The sequence below is a fragment of the Phyllobates terribilis genome, unplaced genomic scaffold (assembly GCF_046119375.1).
Source record: "Phyllobates terribilis strain yellow unplaced genomic scaffold, ASM4611937v1 Scaffold_1__5_contigs__length_1240528914, whole genome shotgun sequence".
NCBI lineage: Eukaryota > Metazoa > Chordata > Amphibia > Anura > Dendrobatidae > Phyllobates > Phyllobates terribilis.
In genome coordinates this window covers 129307932-129327648 of record NW_027362761.1, presented here as the reverse complement: position 1 = coordinate 129327648, position 19717 = coordinate 129307932, and the positions used below count along the sequence as shown (strand labels likewise).

General features: G+C 41.4%; 1 protein-coding gene across 2 annotated transcripts in view; it reads left to right on the top strand.

Moving 5' to 3' along the window:
• MOB3B (MOB kinase activator 3B) overlaps window positions 1-19482 on the top strand; it is a 102244-nt gene extending 82762 nt beyond the window's left edge. For both annotated transcript variants that reach the window (XM_073667357.1, XM_073667366.1), the window contains exon 4: window positions 16015-19482. In XM_073667357.1, the coding sequence (XP_073523458.1) occupies window positions 16015-16044 (30 nt within the window). In that variant the 3' untranslated portion in view covers window positions 16045-19482. The remainder of the gene's footprint in view (window positions 1-16014) is intronic.
• Window positions 19483-19717: the final 235 nt, after the last annotated feature.

The window sequence follows — 19717 nt, the reverse complement described above, 5'->3', positions numbered from 1 at the left end:
CAAAGGTCTATCCACAGCCATTATGCAGTTTACAAACAAGGTTTCTATTGCCAAAACATGCTAATGACAGTATATTAATAGGCACAACCCAGCAGTAAAGAAGTGTATACTGAGGGAGGATGGAGGATCTGGATCAGACATGCTCGGGGCAAAAAGAATAATGTGACCTTTACATCTATAATTCTGTGTGTGCTAGAAATCAAGTGAACGGGGATTTCGTTACTCCTGCTTGCCCATTCATTCCCCATGAGTGGGTTCTTATGCAACTCCTGCAGTTGAAACCACAGTATATTAGTGAATAAGGGTCATTTGACCACCAGCTGTCAAGTGAGGCCTGATAGTGACCTGCATTTATGACAATCTTATTGATAGTCATCATTCAAGAAACACGCTTTATAAGTAGCTTCATATTACTTTAAATCTAGGCCTTTTTACTATTTCAAATGTATTCATAATCGTCTATTTAAAATTTCCAGCCATTGACTTTAGTAAATGGTCTGCCATTACCTTTCCGGACACCGAGACTGTATTCACATCTGCGTTGGAGACTCTAGAGCAGTGTTTCCCAAACTCCAGTCCTCATGGCCCCCACAGGTCATGTTTTCAGGATCTCCTTAGTATTGCACGGGTGATTGAATTACTATCAAGGCATCAGGAATTCTCTCACCTGTGCAATACTAAGGAGATCCTGAAAACATGACCTGTGGGGGGCCGTGAGGATGGGGTTTGGGAAACACTGCTCTAGAGTCTCCATCACAAATTATGTTCACACAAAAAATACATGCTGTGCTAATTTCCATTGAAAATGACCGATACCTTAGGGATCAGACAGGCACTGATGGAGTACGCCATGCGGCAGATCGGGCACTACATTTAGTTTTCAGTTTTAGATGTAAACCTCAGAACAGACATGAGTCTCATTGACAAGACTGTTCCAAAAAAAGACTGGAAAGAACCTCAGTTTTTTTTCTGTATACACTAGAAATGTACTTCCCTTTAGAATGAATTGTCACGATTTAGGGTGAAATAGCTGGTACCACATATACAACACATTGTTTACTGCCAATAAGCAGTGACTACATTCAGCTTTATTCACATTATTGTACTGTATTTTAATCATACTTATACTAATGCACTAAAGGATATTCTGATTTTATCAAGCAAAGCCTGGACTAAGTGATTAGACAGAGGTATTGTAGCATATCATACTTAATAATCATAAAAAAAAGTTTTTGCAGAGAATAAACAGTTTAATTCTAAAAACCACCTTATTTCCCATCTGTAAGAATCTATATTATAAAAATTAGGAATTATTTTCCCTGCATTGTGTAAGCTGTAATAAATATGTCAAATTTAATGTTATGTCAAATCATTTTCCAAAATGTGGTCAAAAAGCTGTATGTACTCCAAAATGGTACTAATGAAAAGTACAGCTTGTCTCGCAAATAACAAGCCATCATACAGTTCCTAAGACAGACAAATAATAGTTATCTCTCAACAAATTGTGACAAAATCAAGCAATAATATTGTTTTTTTTTTGTTGTTGTTTTTTTTGTTTTAAATCTGCAACAAATTTTTTTTTTTTATTCATCTCACCCCTCTCAAAAAATGGAAAACAGATTTTAAACAGTTTGAAGGGTAGCCCAATGGCTGCAATAAAAACTACAGAACATTCTACAAACAACAAGCCTTCCCAGTGCGCCGTCAACAGAAACATAAAAAAGTTGTTGGTGCAAAAAATTTTTTGTTTTTACAGTTTTTTTTGCATTCTTGCCAAAATGGTGTCTTCAAAATAATGCACCTCATCTCTCAAAACAAGACCTCATACAGGAAAATAATGAAAATGTTGTGGCTTTTGGAAGGCGTAACATAATTGCTAAGGCTGCGTGCCCACGATGCGGATTTAATGCGTTTCTGCGGCGCCATTTCCGCTGCGAAATTTTATTAAAAACGCTTGTTAAGTTGTCTGCCATGTTTCCCAATAATAATCTGCATGTGCTGTGCACATGCTGCGGAAATTTCCGCTGCAGATTATCATTGCGGAAAAATCCGCAGCACAACCATTAATTTTGCAGAATCGCGGCAAAATCGCCGCCATTGACTTGCATTAGACCACATAACATCCGCATGACTACACGTACACATGCGGATATTAAGCGATTCAATGCGCGGATGGTACCCGGGTCTGGAGAAGAGGATGCTCTCCTCCAGACCCCGGGTACCATAGTACCTGTAGTTAAAAAAAAGAATTAAAATTAAAAAAAAAAACATATACTTACCTTCTGATGGCCCCCTGTCTGCTCCCGGCGGCGCTGCTGGCTCTTCGGCTGCTCGCGGTGGTGTAAAAGGACCTTCCATGAGATCATTTAGTCATGTGACAGGTCACTCGACCGCTCATGTTGGAGGTCGCATGACCTGTCACATGACTAAATGACGTCATGGAAGGTCCTTTTTAGAGCACCGCGAGCCGTCGAAGACACCGGACGCACCGGAGAAGGAGACAGAGGGCCATTGGAAGGTGAGTATAATGTTTTTTTTTTACTTTTCAACATTTTTATTCTTTTTTTTTTTTTTTTATACTATTGATGCTGCATTTGCAGCATCATAACTTGGTCACACAACATAAGCCGGTTGCATGGATTTATATAGTGTGACCAAGTTGTCAAGTACTTTTCCAAGTGATTATAAAATCGCTTGGAAAAGCGCTTGACAACCCGCATGTTAAAAACGCTTCACAAACGCTTCTACCTAGCCGAAAAAACACATGTAAAATCCACATGTGTTTTTTCTGCCAGGGAGATGCAGAAACTCTCTGCAGCATTTCTGCATCGTGGGCACTTAGCCTAAAACTAGTAGTAAGTGGTTAAAACCATGGCAACTTGATGCAAAAAGTATATTTGGAAATTACATAATTCTTTGTTATACAATTTCGTAGTTTTAAAGTTGTAGACATAAGTCCATCGAATTCAACCTATACCCAACATGTTGATCCAGAGGAAAGCAAAAACCCCATGAGGCAAATGCTAATTGTCCCATATTAGGAGAAAAATCCCTTCATGACTCCACATACGGCAATCTTGCTAGTTCCCTGGATCAACGCCCCATCACAGAATCTAGTACACATAACCTGGAATATTTTATTTTTTCAAAAAACGGCATCCAGGCCCTCCTTGAATCATGATTTCCTAAAATGAAAATAAAGTTATTTTAGATTTTTTTTGGTCTCCAATCATCATTTAGTGAATGCAGTGCCACCTATTAGCTTACCTTTTTAGGCCTCATTCAGATGTCCGTGTTGCATAATGGGTACACGGATAGAACACGTACCCATTATAATCTATGCTGCTATTCACATGTTCATGTTTTTTCGTGGAACATGTGTCAATGCAAATATCATGGAGACATCCATTTTTCTCCAGCAGTACGGATGAAAAGTACCAATACAAGTCTATTGATCTGTGAAAAACATATACAGCACATGGAGGAGATCCATGTGCCATCTGTGTGCGGTCCGTGTTTAACACGGCAAAAGATAGGAGAAGCTTTGTAATCTATTTATTTATCTATACGAGAAAAGCATTGATGAAACACTGACCAAACACTGGTGAAACACATACAACGCCTGGCAAAAATTATGGAATCACCAGGCTCGGAGGATGTTCATTCAGTTGTTTAATGTTGTTGAAAAAAAGCAGATCACAGACATGGCACAAAACTAAAGTCATTTCAAATGACAACTTTAGGGGTTTAAGAAACACTAAAGGAAATCAAGATAAAAAATGTGGTACTCAGTAAGGGTAATTTTTTTCAGACCAAGCAGAGGGAAAAAATTATGGAATCACTCAATTCTGAGGAAAAAATTATGGAATCATGAAAAACAAACACACAAAAGAACACTCCAATACATCACTAGTATTTTGTTGCACCACCTCTGGCTTTAATAACAGCTTGCAGTCTCTGAGGCATGGACTTAATGAGTGACAAACAGAACTCTTCATCAATCTGGCTCCAAATTTCTATGATTGCTGTTGCCAGTTCAGCTGTGCAGACATAGTAGACTGCGTCTCCAGTAGGCGTAAACACCCAAAAATTATGCATGTGAGCCGATGTTTGCCGGCACCATTATAGTCTAGGCCCCGTCGGCGCATACGCCCAAATCCCGTTTTGCGGGGGGTCCAGACGTAAGCCCAGACAGAACCAACGAACGGGTGGCAGAATGCAATGTGAGAGCACCCTAATAGTGAATCCATAATGATAGAGCAGCTCTGATGAAAAATGTTTTTACGTAAGGCGTTACCCAATGGTCAAATCTGCACAGTTTCGTGAGTAAGGCCAAGTGCCCATGATGCAGAAATGCTGCGGAGCGTTTCTGCATCTCCCTGGCAGAAAAAACACATGCAGATTTTACATGTTTTTTTTCTGCCAGGTAGAAGCGTTTGTGAAGCGTTTTGAACATGCGATTTCGCATGCGGGTTGTCAAGCGCTTTTCCAAGCGATTTTAGCGTCACTTGGAAAAGTTTGACAACTTGGTCACACTATATAAATCCATGCAACCGGCATGGATTTATATAGTGTGACCAAGTTACGATGCTGCATCATTAAACTCACCGTCCGGTGTCTTCGGCGGCTCGTGGTGGTGTAAGAGGACCTTCCATGACGTCATTTAGTCATGTGTCACATGACTAAATGACGTCATGAAAGGTCCTTTTACACCACCGCGAGCCGCTGAAGAGCCAGCAGCGCCACCGGGAGCAGACAGGGGGCCATCAGAAGGTAAGTATATGTTTTTTTTTTTATTTTAATTCTTTTTTAACTACAGGTACTATGGTCCCCGGGTCTGGAGGAGAGTCTCCTCTTCTTCAGACCCGGGTACCATCCGTGCATTGAATCGCATAATATCCGCGTATGTGGTCCAATACAAGTCAATGGCAGCGATTTCGCCGCGATTCCGCAAAATTAATGGTTGTGCTGCGGATTTTTCCGCAATTATAATCCGCAGCAGAAGTTTCCGCAGCATGTGCTCAGCACAGGCGGATTATCATTGGGAAACATGGCAGACAACTTAACATGCGTTTCTAATGTGTTTTCGCGGCAGAAATAGTGCCGCGGAAATGCATTAAATCCGCATCGTGGGCAGGCCGCCTAGCACAAGTGAATACTTGCAAAAGAGAATGTTCATTATCAATTCAAAAGCCACTCTGATGTGTGGCAAAATCCCATGTCAGATCTGTTTCACCCACATCTTGGCTGTGCTGTGGCCTCTATGTGGACTCATCCTAAGTGCGTCCTACAGATTAGTTCTCTTGAAGGCGTCAGCCATGGCATTGCTTTTCTTTTAAGATATTAAAGCTTTAAATCATGCATGAGAAAGCAGACTATGAAAAGTTAGTCCAATTTCCGCTTTCAACTTCTTTCTTTCTCTCCTCTGTTTGAGAAATCATCGAAGTGATATTGTTTCTAGCAACCACAAAAAAAGAACTTTTAATCACATATCACCAGAGACGTTTCCTTGCTCTTTTCCCCTTCTTCTCACAAATAGGCAATTCCTGAATACTGAATGAAAATATAATGGAGCCATGCTGGTTTAAGTTCTGTGTTGTGCAACCCAGTCACTCAGTTCTGTGTTAAGTGCTTATCACTGCAGTCATAATTCATTGCATGCTTGAAGAAACTGGAGATCAAAGCCTGAGCTCTAAAACACCACAGCCAGCTGCAGAACTATTGGGCTTATATCAGTCAATTTAATGAGGAATAAAAGCAGCATGAAAAAGAGGGTGGGAAGCAGAGATTCTGAATACCAAAAGTGTGGGTGTAGACCAGCGGATTGATCATTTATTAATGGCCAGTTATTTATCATTCTGTTCCATTATTTTTCATTATCAATGATTTAGCATAGTGCCAATATCTCGCTTTGCAGTGTTCAATCAGAATTAGATATAGGAATATTGAAGTAATTACATAAATAAAATATTTTAACAACAGCTTACTAAAATAGAAGCATTGCCCACCAGGCAACAATCTCAAGAAGGACAGAGTATTAGCAATAATTCAGAAGAATTTCCATCTAATAGAAACATGCTACAGCATACATAAAGCTGGCTATCCACGTAAGATAGATTGCCGATTGATTGAGGTGGGATCAGCCAACAATCTAATATACGATATATTGTTCCTGCGGGTTTAAGGCATTGCCAGTGGTGTCAGACAATGGCTAATTTACCTTTCCTCATTAAAGCAAAAGTGAATTCTCAGATGTGCCTTGTGTCCATTAGACACGGCTTAAAGTTAAAAAATGTATACTCACCCATTTAATCATTTTTATTCCAAATCCACTTTCCTACACATGCCCATCATTCTTCTGTTAACCTGGTGCATCAGTGACAACCCATATACCCACCTGACCACTGTAGCCTATTTCTGGCCTGAAACTGCTGAGCCCTGTGGTTGGCTGCAGAAGTTACGTGGAGTATATAGGACGTCTGAAAACTGGAGAATTCAGTAAGCACACATTTTATTTATGGCAATGAGCTGATTTTTAAATAACATGGAAAACCCCTTTAAATGGCTACTGTTGTTTCAAAAAAATTCACATAACTATTATTGCTACAATATATACATAATACAGTATAATAAACTTTGTAATTCATCTTATCAGAGAAGACACTTCTTCCTTTACTTATGAGCCACTTCTTTCCCTTTCCTCCAGCTCTTTAACTCATTATTCACTCTGAATTTGTTTAAATCCATCCTGGTCAAAATACACTGCTCAAAAAAATAAAGGGAACACTGAAATAACACATCCTAGATCTGAATGAGTGAAATATTCTCATTGAATACTTTGTTCTGTACAAAGTTGAATGTGCTGACAACAAAATCACACAAAAATCATCAATGGAAATCAAATCTATTAACCAATGGAGGCCTGGATTTGGAGTCACCCCCAAAATGAAAGTGGAAAAACACACTACAGGCTGATCCAGCTTTTATGTAATGTCCTTAAAACAAGTCAAAATGAGGCTCAGTATTGTGTGTGGCCTCCACGTGCCTGTATGACCTCCCTACAACGCCTGGGCATGCTCCTGATGAGGTTGCGGATGGTCTCCTGTGGGATCTCCTCCCAGACCTGGACTAAAGCATCCGCCAACTCCTGGACAGTCTGTGGTGGATGGAGCAAGACATGATGTCCCAGATGTGCTCAATCGGATTCAGGTCTGGGGAACGGGCGGGCCAGTCCATAGCTTCAATGCCTTCATCTTGCAGGAACTGCTGACACACTCCAGCCACATGAGGTCTGGCATTGTCCTGCATTAGGAGGAACCCAGGGCCAACCGCACCAGCATATGGTCTCACAAGGAGTCTGAGGATCTCATCTCGGTACCTAATGGCAGTCAGGCTACATCTGGCGAGCACATGGAGGGCTGTGCGGCCCTCCAAAGAAATGCCACCCCACACCATTACTGACCCACTGCCAAACCGGTCATGCTGAAGGATATTGCAGGCAGCAGATCGCTCTCCACGGCGTCTCCAGACTCTGTCACGTCTGTCACATGTGCTCAGTGTGAACCTGTTTTCATCTGTGAAGAGCACAGGGCACCACTGGTGACTTTGCCAATCCTGGTGTTCTGTGGCAAATGCCAAGCGTCCTGCACAGTGTTGGGCTGTGAGCACAACCCCCATCTGTGGACGTCGGGCCCTCATACCACCCTCATGGAGTCTGTTTCTAACCGTTTGTGCAGACACATGCACATTTGTGGCCTGCTGAAGGTCATTTTTCAGGGCTCTGGCAGTGCTCCTCCTGTTCCTCCTTGCACAAAGGCGGAGGTAGCGGTCCTGCTGCTGGGTTGTTGCCCTCCTACGGCCCCCTCCACGTCTCCTGGTGTACTGGCCTGTCTCCTGGTAGCGCCTCCAGCCTCTGGACACTACGCTGACAGACACAGCAAACCTTCTTGCCACAGCTTGCATTGATGTGCCATCCTGGATGAGCTGCACTACCTGAGCAATTCTGTGGGTTGAAGAGTCCGTCTCATGCTACCATGAGTGTGAAAGCACAACCAGCATTCAAAAGTGACCAAAACATCAGCCAGAAATCATTGGTACTGAGATGTGGTCTGTGGTCCTCACCTGCAGAACCACTCCTTTATTGAGTGTGTCTTGATAATTGCCAATAATTTCCATCTATTGTCTATTCCATTTTCACAACAGCATGTGAAATTGATTGTCAATCAGTGTTGCTTCCTAAGTGGACAGTTAGATTTCACAGAAGTTTGATTTACTTGGTTATATTCTGTTGTTTAAGTGTTCCCTTTATTTTTTTGAGCAGTGTAAGATGCGCTCATTGATACATCATATTACAGGTGTCCATTGAAGTCTATGGAGCAGGTAGGAGTGAGGAGCACAGTGAGAGAAGGGGCAGAGGGAGACACGGGTAAAAGGTGCTGCAGCTTCCTAGTAAGTGGTTACCTTACTCATGATGGATTCATGGCTACACTGCTCAGTGTTAGGCCGGTTTCACACGTTCCGGTACCGGAGATATCCGTGTCCAAGCGTGCCAACCGTGTGCCGCCTGTGTGCCGCATCAGGATCACACGGATCAGCGCTACATTTAGCGCTGTTCCGAAGCATCGGGTGCTGAACGCTGCCCTCATCATGGTTCCTTCCAGCGCTGCGATCAGCACCAGCAGGGACAATGATGAGGGTAGTAGTGTCTGCTCCCGCAGTGTCCACCTGTAAAAATAAGAATAAAATAATAAAATCCATGTACTCACCTCTCCTAGGTGTCGCCCGCTGTAATCCATGCGATCGCTACTGCAGAGGAGCCAGGGAGAATGAGCGGCTCCTGAGCTGCAGCTCAGGAGCGGTGTTTTGTCACTCACTGAGCGCAGCTCCGGAGCCACTCATTCTCCCCGACTCCTCGGCAGCAACGGTCGCATGGATTACAGCAGAGGACACCTAGGAGAGATGAGTACATGGATTTTATTATTTTATTCTTATTTTTACAGGTGGGGACACTGCGAGAGAAGACTACCACTACCCTCATCATTGTCTCTGCTGGTGCTGATGGCAGTGCCAGCAGGGAACCATGATGAGGGCAGCGTTCAGCACACGGCGCTTGGGAACAGGGCTAACTGTAGCGCTTATTCCCAGGCGCTGATACATGTCACACAGATGACACACGGATGTCATCCATGTGGGACGTTTTGTTGATCGTGTATCCGCCAAAAAACTGACTTGTCTCCGTGTGGAGCACACGGACACGCGGTCAGTGAAAACACACTGAGATGTGCACAGACCCATTGATTTTAATGGGTCTGCATGTGTCAGTGTCTCCGGTACATGTGGAAACTGTCACCACTCATACTGGAAATACTGACGTGTGAAAGAGCTCTTACTGTATAATATCTGCCAGGCTGATACTGCTTTGGAACATGTATTACATACTGTAAGGGTTCAGCTCTCTGGTAGCCTCTTGGATATGAATAGGCACAGGGTTTTTATATCAAAACAGAATAAAGTTTATTGTCCTTTATAAACTTTATAGCTCCAAAATGAAAGTCTTTCTTTAGCACAAATTGATAACTAAATTAATAACAGTCCTCTTTCTGAGTAAAATAAAGTAAATCAAACAGTCTTACCAAATTCATATTACAGGAACCTCTCAGGCTGCAGTATGTACACATTATCCACCAGCTCTGTCTTTCTCCAGCCTCCGCACACTACTCCTACCTGAGCTAGACCAGGTGCATTTTATTAGGCCAATAAGACCCGAACTGGAGTATGGCAGCGACCTATTACACTCAGGCTCTTTTGGTTGCTCCTTAGTGTTGGACTCAAAATCTTGTCAAAATAAAAACCATCTTGGTAACACATACCTGCCATCAAGGACCTTACCTCCTGCCGTCTTAAAATACAAACAGCGTAAAAAGTGATACAAAGGCCATAATCAATGTTGTTCCTCATGTATACACACAACGGTTTATTCGGAAAAGTTACACTTTAAAGGAAATTTGCCAGGTCCTCCAAGCCTGCTAAACCACCACTACAATCGTGAATTGCCTTATTCCAATATTACAACACAGTCCTTGATGTGATACAATATGGTACAAAGGTAAATCAAGGGAAAGAAAAAGATTGCATTATGGTTTTTTATGTTTTGTGCATTTTCTTTAAGTTTTTCGATTACGGAATTGTCCCAACTGAAAATTATAGCAAATATGACTTGCTGATCTCTGTGGAGCCAACCACTTGGATCCCCACTTATACTGAGAGTGGAGCTGTGAAATGCTCCATTAGAATGGAGTGATGGCCGCCACCAATACATCTACTGTCTATGAGACTGTCATATATAGCCACTCCATACAAACCGGGCATTTAAAAGCGATCAGATCAGTGGGGTCTCAGTGGACAGATCCTGAGCAATTCACCTATATTGAAGGTGATAACTCATTCACTTGGGACAACCCCTGTAAGAGCAACATTGCATCATACCAATTTTAACTATTTATAACAGACCAAAGCTTACTGCTCCACTGAAAATAATGAGCACTAAATATAAGTAAAATTGCACTGGGACAAGAGATTTATAGCTATACTGCTATTTGCTTTATATCGCTATCATTTTCCCCCGAGATACGTTCTTGAATATCGGCCTGCACGGGGTGTGATGATTTCAATCATCGGTTTAGCTCACTACCTAAATCACTGGCAAAGATTAACAATGAGAAAGTGGCACTTGTCGGAAACCAAATTGATTTGCTGCGCCACACACGATTACCGTCAAACACGTCTGGAGTAAGTTTTCATGCCCAGTGCTATGATTTACACATACAATTACTGTCGATTCTTTTATGGTTTGCATTAATACTTTAGGAGGTCTTAGATCAGGAGCCATACCTTATCTTCATGTTAAAGATGATTTGGATTTATGAAGCTGTTTTAAAGACATTTCATAGCAATCTGTTGAACTCTTGGGACTAGGGGCTGTAAAAGGAGGTAAAAATATTTCACTTGAGTTCAGGCTGCTGTTTAACAAAGTGTTTTCCCAAAATACAGTTTATGTATTAGGACTGTAGACTAGAGTTACATAGAAAACAATTCCCTTATGTATTCTTGTTTTAAGGAGAAAAAAGAAGCATAACAAAGTAGGGAAGTCACAGAGGTGTACAGTCCCAGGGGCTACCCACTCTAAATGTGTCCTAATATTGCGCCATCTGCTGCTCCGCGGGCAGAATACAGGCTGTCCAAATTATATTGCACAGGAAAGGGGGAATTCTGCGTGTTTTCCGTGCAGTCTCAGAACCTTATTATTAGATTATTACTGTATACTCCCTAATAATTGAGAACGCTAGTATTTCTCTGCAACCATTACATTCCCTCAGTCATCCCTGCAGTCGCTCCAGCATGGTCTGCTATGTACACTTAGTTATAACACCCCTAATCAAGCTACCGGGATTTTTGGGGGGTAGAATATAAGGACATGGGTCCTAGTCCATCAATGGACATTTACTCCTTAATCTTTATATAGGTTTTTTTTTTTTTATATAAGTGTGAGTTTATGAGTATGACGCGCCCTGGGCCTATGTGATGTAGCGTTGCGCACGCAGGGACTACCCGGAGCCGGATCTGATAGGGGTAGTAGTCTCGTGGCGGTGACCCGGTCCGTGCCCAGGGAGTCAGACTAAGTGGCGGTATATTAGCAGTAGATGTAGGACGACTACGCCACCCGTTGAATGCAGCTATGGAGCTGCCGCTGCAGGGCAGACCGCTGAGGCCGGTGGAAGGACGGTGCAGCGTGGATGGTATAACCCCCAACGGGAGGGGTATGGCCTCAGGGCAGCCGACGTGGATGATGGGGGTAGCAGGAATCACTCAGAGACGATGCGGTGTAGTTCGGGGTCTTTACTGGTGACAAAGATAGACCCTCCCAGAGTACTGGCTAGCGGTCGGGGCCTGGTCAGTCCTTGAGCTGATGGGATCCCCCTTGGCCAGGCGGAGTTGTAGGCCTCCCCAACTAATTGTACTCTTCTGGCTACCTTGCTAGAGGCGGGTAAAGGTAGCCCACGTCCCTGAGTGTACCGTGTGGTGCTCACCCGTATGGCCGGTGACTCGGGGCCTTCTAGTAGCTTCCGCTCCACGACGGCGGTGCTGGTCCCACTCGTGTGACCGAGCCTTCGGGTTTCTGGGCCAGAGAACCTGAAATCCCCTGCCGGTCGGTTTCTGCTGCTGGGTACGAGTTAGTCCCCACAGCCTCGGACTCCGGGTCCGGTAAGAAATCTTCAATCAGGGCGAGCTCTACAGCTTCCAGCCCTGACCTCCTCTTAGCACGACTCTCACAGAGCTCCTGATCTTTCTTTCCTATTACTGCTTCTCTTCTTCTCTCTACTCTTCTCTCTAACCCTGCCTCAGCCCCAGGTTTATATAGGGGAAGTCCTTCCCCTCCCAGGACTGGGCAGGAGGTGTGGCATGCATAGGAGTGGCATATCCAGTGGTAGCGTAGCGTAGTTTCCCATCATACGAAGGTGACCTTGTTGTGGTTGATGGGCACACATAAATTGGCCAAATTATGCGCAAAAAACCTTCATTTTTCAAAGTGACATTAGTCTAGATACAATATTTCTTATATATTCATGTATGGAGTGCCGAAGTTCTTTTTGCAATTGGGCAGGAGGTGTGGCATGCATAGGATTCCTGACCAAGAGACCTCCCACCTGCTCTCAGACATAACATTGCTGTTACTGTGGAAACCAGACCCCTGGGGTGCCACAAGTAGACTAGATGGTGGCCCGATTCTAACGCAACGGGTATTCTAGAATATGTATGCGGCCGACCGGGCGCGACTAATCAGCGAAGCAGTGTTTAAATGGGTTGTGCACTACTTTAAATTAACCCCCCAATGTATCCCCCCGGGGCCCCTAATGAATTTTGTAATTATGTCATGTTGTCAATACTGCTTGTGACAACATCGCTGACCACGCAAAGCCAGCACGTGATTCCCCCGGCTGCAGCCGGCTCTTGCTACCGCTTACATCACGACTATTTGCGGCTGCAGCCAGGGGTCTCCTGTTCCGCTTACCACGGTGAATGACGGGCTGTGGGCGGGGTTATCCCAATATCGCTGATTGGTCGCGGCCGGTCATCTCCCAGCTGCATCGCCGTTGACCTCCGTGCGGCAGATGAGCCGCTAACAGCCGCCATCTTGTTCTGAAATCCCGCATCGCTGATTGGCCGCGGCCGGACCAATCAGCGACGCGGGATCTCCTGGACGGACAGACAGACGGGATAAGCCGATTATATAGTAGATGCTATTTACTTGACAAAACAAGGGAACATATTCATTTCATTAGGATGAATATAAAATAGCAATCTTATTATTTTTTTTACCTGAACACACTATCATTTTTGACTTTTTATTTCAATTTTTTTTTTTCTTTTTAAAGCTTTTGCTAAGAATTTAAACATGCAGGCTGCAAAATCTCAAAAAAAAAAAAATTTTATATATATATATATATATATATATATATATATATATATATATATATATATATATATATATATTAGTAGTGTTTGCATTAATGAATGTGCTCATAATATATATGACTTCTCCAAGTGATAAAAAAAAAATGAACAGCTTTAGCCAGTACTGAATTGGCTTATTGTAGTTCTGATTAACACAATTGTTCTCTTTGCAGTTAACCATTATAAGGATTAATTGGAATATTAGTTTTCTGCTGCATGGTGTTTACCTTCATTACAGTATTCCTCTGCTGACACCTTGTGGATTTTCTTAAGAAGACAGAGCAAAAGTAGCAAATGCTTCTGTTCCAAGTTAACAGAAAAAAATAATCTGAAGGTCATATAATGGGGATGGGCTTTATTTAAACCATTCTTGACTGGGCAATTTTACATTTTTGTGCATTCTTTCATTCTTTTTTGTAAATAACTTCTCAGTCATACATTTTTTTATCTTCCTTATTTTTTTGCAGTACAGGTAGTAATTTTGAATGCTTGTAACATTTTGTTTTCATTTTGAGTTGAGAAATTATGAAATTAGTAAAAGAGAGAAACTTCTTTTGTTTCAAAATTTTGATTATTTTTTCTCCTTACAGCTTTTACCATACAAGTTAATTACTTTTAGATTTTGATTAATTGGATGCTGTGATACCAAATATGTTCTTTTTAAAATGTCTTTATTTTTAAAAGAGGGGTTTAATTTTTTTAACTTTTTAAAATTTTAAAAGCTTTTACGGAATGGTGCTCCCCTCTGACCACTCACCTTAAATGCTGCTGTTAGAGATTGACAGCAGGATTTAAAGCTTAACAGCAGCTAAGGGACCCTGGCTGATGTTACATTCATACATCGGCTTTGGCATCTGCCGTGTATGGTGCTCCATGTACAGGTACCATTCATAGGATGGTGGGGTTAATAGCAAATACAGCCCATTGACAAGGGTGGTGCTGTTTGTAAGAGTCACTCTTGGGGGTGGGACTGGTCCCTGCTTGCTGCATTCTCTCCTTACAATGCGCACTGACAGTGCTCTCTGTTGCCAATTCGTCACTTCTCATTAAAGCCAGTGAAGGAGCGCACTATCACTGCATTGAAAAGAATATCACACAGGGACAAGGGAGCTCATGCTGAGCATACGACAAAATAAACAACTGGCGTATGCTGAGTGGGTGGGAACAGAGGTTGCAGCAGTGACCACAGCCTCTGTCCCCTGAACGTCCCATTTGAGTATCCCAGCATACACTGGGGATTCTCAAATGAAATGTCATCAAAACAGAAGTAGGTAAGAAAAATAAAGCAGAGAGATTAGAGAGGCAACAGTAGGACATTTTTAATTAAAGTATATTAGAAAAGTGATTAGATTATTACAATAAATAGATTGACATTTAGGATTAAAAAGAATGTTAGTTTTGGATCACATCTTTAAAAATATGTGGGATTGTTGTTACATGAAGTACACAACCAGTACTTGCCAGAAATTCCTGCAGCTCATTTAATGTTGATGTAGGCCTCTAGGCAGCAGACCAATTTTCTTCTTGGTTTTTCAGCAATTTTTGAGGGGCATCAAGTTCTAAGTAATGTCACTGTTGTGCCAAATTTAAGCCACTTCTTAGTGATTGTCTTCACAGTGTTCAATGGTATGTACAATGTCTGGGAAACATTTTTTTATACCCTTCTCCTGACTGATAATTTTCAACAATGAGATCTCTTTGCTGTGTTGTAAGCTGTTTAAGGACCATGGCTTTTGTTGTAAAATGTAACTAAGAAAATGTCAAGTGAGTCCCACTAGAACAGCTAAGCTTTATATTTTGACATTCAGAATAACTTTAAATGATGGCAGCTGAGTAGTGACTACTATTTAAAGAGAATCTGTCAGTAGGATCGTCCCTCCTAAGCAGTCTATATGAGCATGTAGGTCATAGAAAGCTGAATAACATGATACCTTGATATCTGCAATATGATGTTTTTTTTTCCAGAGAAATCCACATGGTTCTTACCAGGCTATGGGGCGGAAACTGATCTACATGAGAATCTGCCTCCAGAGCTTGTTTTAAACTGAAGGGGGTGTTTCCATTGTGAGACATGTAACTAACACAGAACAGTAAAATTGTACTTTCTCTTCTTGCAACACATTTTTTGCAGCTCTCACAGCTCTGCTGTATTGTAACACGATTACAATACTGGCTGCCTGTGAGATGGAAGCTGAAGCTGAGAGGAACCTGCAGATGTGTCGGGTATAATCACACGCTGTACAACAATGAATCTCTGCATGTGTCACAGCTGTCTAACAGCCGCGACACTTGCAGCCGCAGCGACAGTAAAAGAAATGCCGAGCACGCCAAAATACTCGGCGAGCACCCGAGCGTACTCACCGAAATGGTTAATGAAACTTACTCGCTCAACACTAATGCTTATAATGGCGTTGTCTTCAAAGAAACAATATAATAATGACAAATGTCATCAATGATGATAAAATGTTTTATTATAATATTATCCTTTCATTTCTTCTGCAGAAGGAGATGACATCACGAATGTGCCAATGAAGTGAGGCGACCAAGAAGAAACAAGGCAACACAGATGTCCTCCTGCATTGTCCGATTACCAGTTGGCGGATATTAACATGTGTAGAGCATGGTTGTGCTTCCATCTCTTACTTTCCAGACTTCAACAAATGCTGCTAATCAAGTCCTGAAGTTGATGTAACTGGAAAATGAAGCTAAACTTGTCCTATTGAATGAATATTATATTAATACATATTCATGCATAAATCAGAATGGCAAAGCTTTAAGGGAACTCATTCTTAAACTAGATTTAGAGATTGCAGTTTCCTTCTTTGGATGTAGACAAAAATGTTAAGACTAGATTCTAAGTGGGACTAAACCTAAAGATGCAATACATTATCCTTAATATACAATGGGCTTCTTCTATTGAACAACTATATTACGATGAACTGGTAATAGGTCAGTGATGGAATAGCATTCCTGTATGTGACAAATGTGTGCACTGGTTCTAGAGGGGGGAAATATATTGATATATTTGAGGCTGGGTCCTGCTAGAATTGGATGGATCAGGAATATGTACAAATGGGAAATATTATTGCAGGAAAGTTTGAAGGTGAATATTTCCATTTCATCTTCTGGGACTTTTACTGAACAGTTCGCCAGCAGTTGTAAGCATATACAAGAAGTAGCTTAGTGTCTTTTCTCAACAGAATGTTTTATGATCTTCAAGGTACTGATTGAATATCACTGTCTAAAGAGACCGCTACACAAAATATTCTTCATTACTTGAATTTGGGTGCAGAACAGTACATTCTATTTGATTCAAGAATACCACTTAGAAGTCTGAATATACATCACCAGCACTAGCGCAGTCTGCGGAGAACCAATGGATCTTCTAGTCACCCAGAACTTTTATAGATGGTGTAGCCACTGTCAATTAGATCAGGAAAATTGCTGCAAAAAAACCTCTTCTAATACAAACCTTTTCCCCTCAAGTTCTTGGGGAAAGAGCCCTATTGTTTTAAATTATAAGTGATGTCTTCTTAGATTGTTAGTAGTTAGTGAATCAACACAATAAATTAGGAACTGAGGAACATTGTGATTATTTTGACAAAGACGACGATCTCAAATACATGGTTCAAATTTTTAACTTAAAGGGGTTGTCCATTACACAGACAACCCCTTCTCAATTGCTATATTGTCCTCTTATAAAATAACAATAGACTATACTCCCCTCCAGTGCCAGTTCTGGTCCAGCAATGACTGCACTGGCTCTCCTGGGGCTCGCGTGACACTATGTCATTTGAGCACTGCAGCCAATCAGCGGACGCTTCATCCACATTTCCTTCAGACATAACTGACATGCAATGCAGAGGAAGTCAGCAGCAGGAGCTCACACTCCTTCCAGGTAGTGGACAACCCCTTTTTAACAACAATATGCTTATATAGCATGTTCTAAGAGTGTAATATATAACCAAGAGGCAATTTGGGCAGCTTAGACAAGCATACAGGTCACCATGTAACATGAAACACTACATTCACAATTGGAAACATATGACAATTTAGCATCTGTGTTACTCAGATAAAGTAATTTATAATGTATAACAAAGCGACAACCTCTTGTACAGTATGGTGCACTCAGTGTACCCATCTTACCATGTGATTGGTTTTGAATGCCATCACTCTGAAACCATTCTAATCATCTTGAGTTTTAGGGCAAATTCAGACATCCATGAAACATGGTCTGTGTACGGATAATTATGCCCGGACCGGCTGCGTGTCTCTTGACTGTAACCTGACAGCCTCTTGGGTATATACGTAGGAGGCTGTCTTGTTTGGGTCAGGAGACACAAGACCGGTCCATGCATCTTGACTGTACTTTAGCCGTGATACACAGATGTCTGAATTTGTTCATAAAAAGTGAAATAACATGACCAAAGAGAATAATTGCCATGCATTTCTAGATATATTGAATCTATGTTGGTAACTGGTATTTAATATAAATCAGAATAGCTTATTATATTTTAGATATTAAACTTCTTGTTACTAAAAAGAAAAAAAAAACACTCAGGGTACTTTTTAGATTAATTACTTAATGACAATTGCTTTATTATTAGTGGGATGGAATAAAAGTTCATTAAAATTTCAATGCCTCTTTTGCAACCATGACATGTGAGAGTAATGATTACTTCTATGTCCATTTTAGCTTATTAAAAGTGGTTGGAAAATTGAAATTAGATCCCACAGAGAAAAGTATTTAACTTTTTTTTTTATCTACGTCCAGTTTATATACTTCTTTCCTGTTTGTAGTACATTACGCATACCCCCTTCCTCAAAAGACACATTGAAACCACACCATAAGGCCTCCTTCACACGTCCATATAAAACATGTACGTGAAAAACCGTTACCGGTGTCATCAGTGTTTTCCTTCAGTGTGTCATCATTGTGTGCATTTATATCTTCATTGTGACATCAGTGTTTTTCCGGTATGGTTAAAGAAAGAAATAAATTACAAAGCTTCTATACTTTGTAATATTAAACACGGACGGCCCACGAATGCCATCCATGTGCTGTACGTGTTTTTCACGGACTCATTGACTTGTATTGGTCCTTGTCATCCATGCTGTCGGAAAAAAAATGGACACGTAAATAGCACAATAGGTTATAATGGGTACTTGTATCTGTGTAAAAAAAAAAAAAAAGAGATGTACATGCAACAGAGACGTCTGAAGGAGGCCAAAATCACATTTTTTTTAAAGAAAAAAGTAGTTTTCCTGAAATTTGTTTGTATGTGATGAGCACTATATTTATAGGTTTGCCATGAGGACATATGTGAACTTCAGTCAGTTGCCCTAAAAACATCAAAAAGGAGTTCTGTTTGCAGTACATATTTAATTGGTTCAAAAAGTCGATTTTCCATTAAGCAAATAGAAAATGAAAAGGTTAATTTAGAGGTATTCTCTTTTTAGGAGTTGTATCCATTCTCATCTAAATAGAGTGAAGAGCTGCTTCAAAGAGTAAGGATCCAATTTCACAGACCAACTACGGCCAAATGGTATTTACCAATCGGCGGTCGTTTAGAAGCCTTTTAGAAAGGTAGACCACGGTTAACGATGTGCACTGAATAATAGATTTATCAGTGCGCATAATCCGCCATTGTTCTCGCCAGTGCCAGACCTGTTTGAACAGGACGATGCGCCGCCAAGAACGATGATTTTAAAGCCTGCTTAAAAACTATTTCACCCGATGAATGAGTGTTTTGCCCGCAAGTCAAGTGATCGGCAGCCTGTTTGCACTGCACTATTATAACCCGGAATGCCCATTCACACTAATTTTTCAGTATAATTGCACCTCGTTTTTCGCTCTGGGGGATCCAATATATCCATATTACACAGAGAGCCCATTGGGATAAGTGAAGTTTTACAGGGGTGCTGTAGGAAAATTGACTGCTTGTTGCCAGGTTCTTACAGAACTTGACACATAAAACCTCTGCAAGCCTCCACATGAAATTGGAGGAATAAGAAGGTACAGAACAAAACTGAGCCATAATACAATTATATATGTAAGTCTTTATGCACACACACCAAACAATAGTCAGTGCCTTCTTTTATAAATGTGACCCAGTGTATGAACTGGGCTTCAATCTTTTCCATGCTTTTGAAGGGCAGGTAAATGTAATCTAATTTTCCTAATAGGGTAATTAACCAATATGCA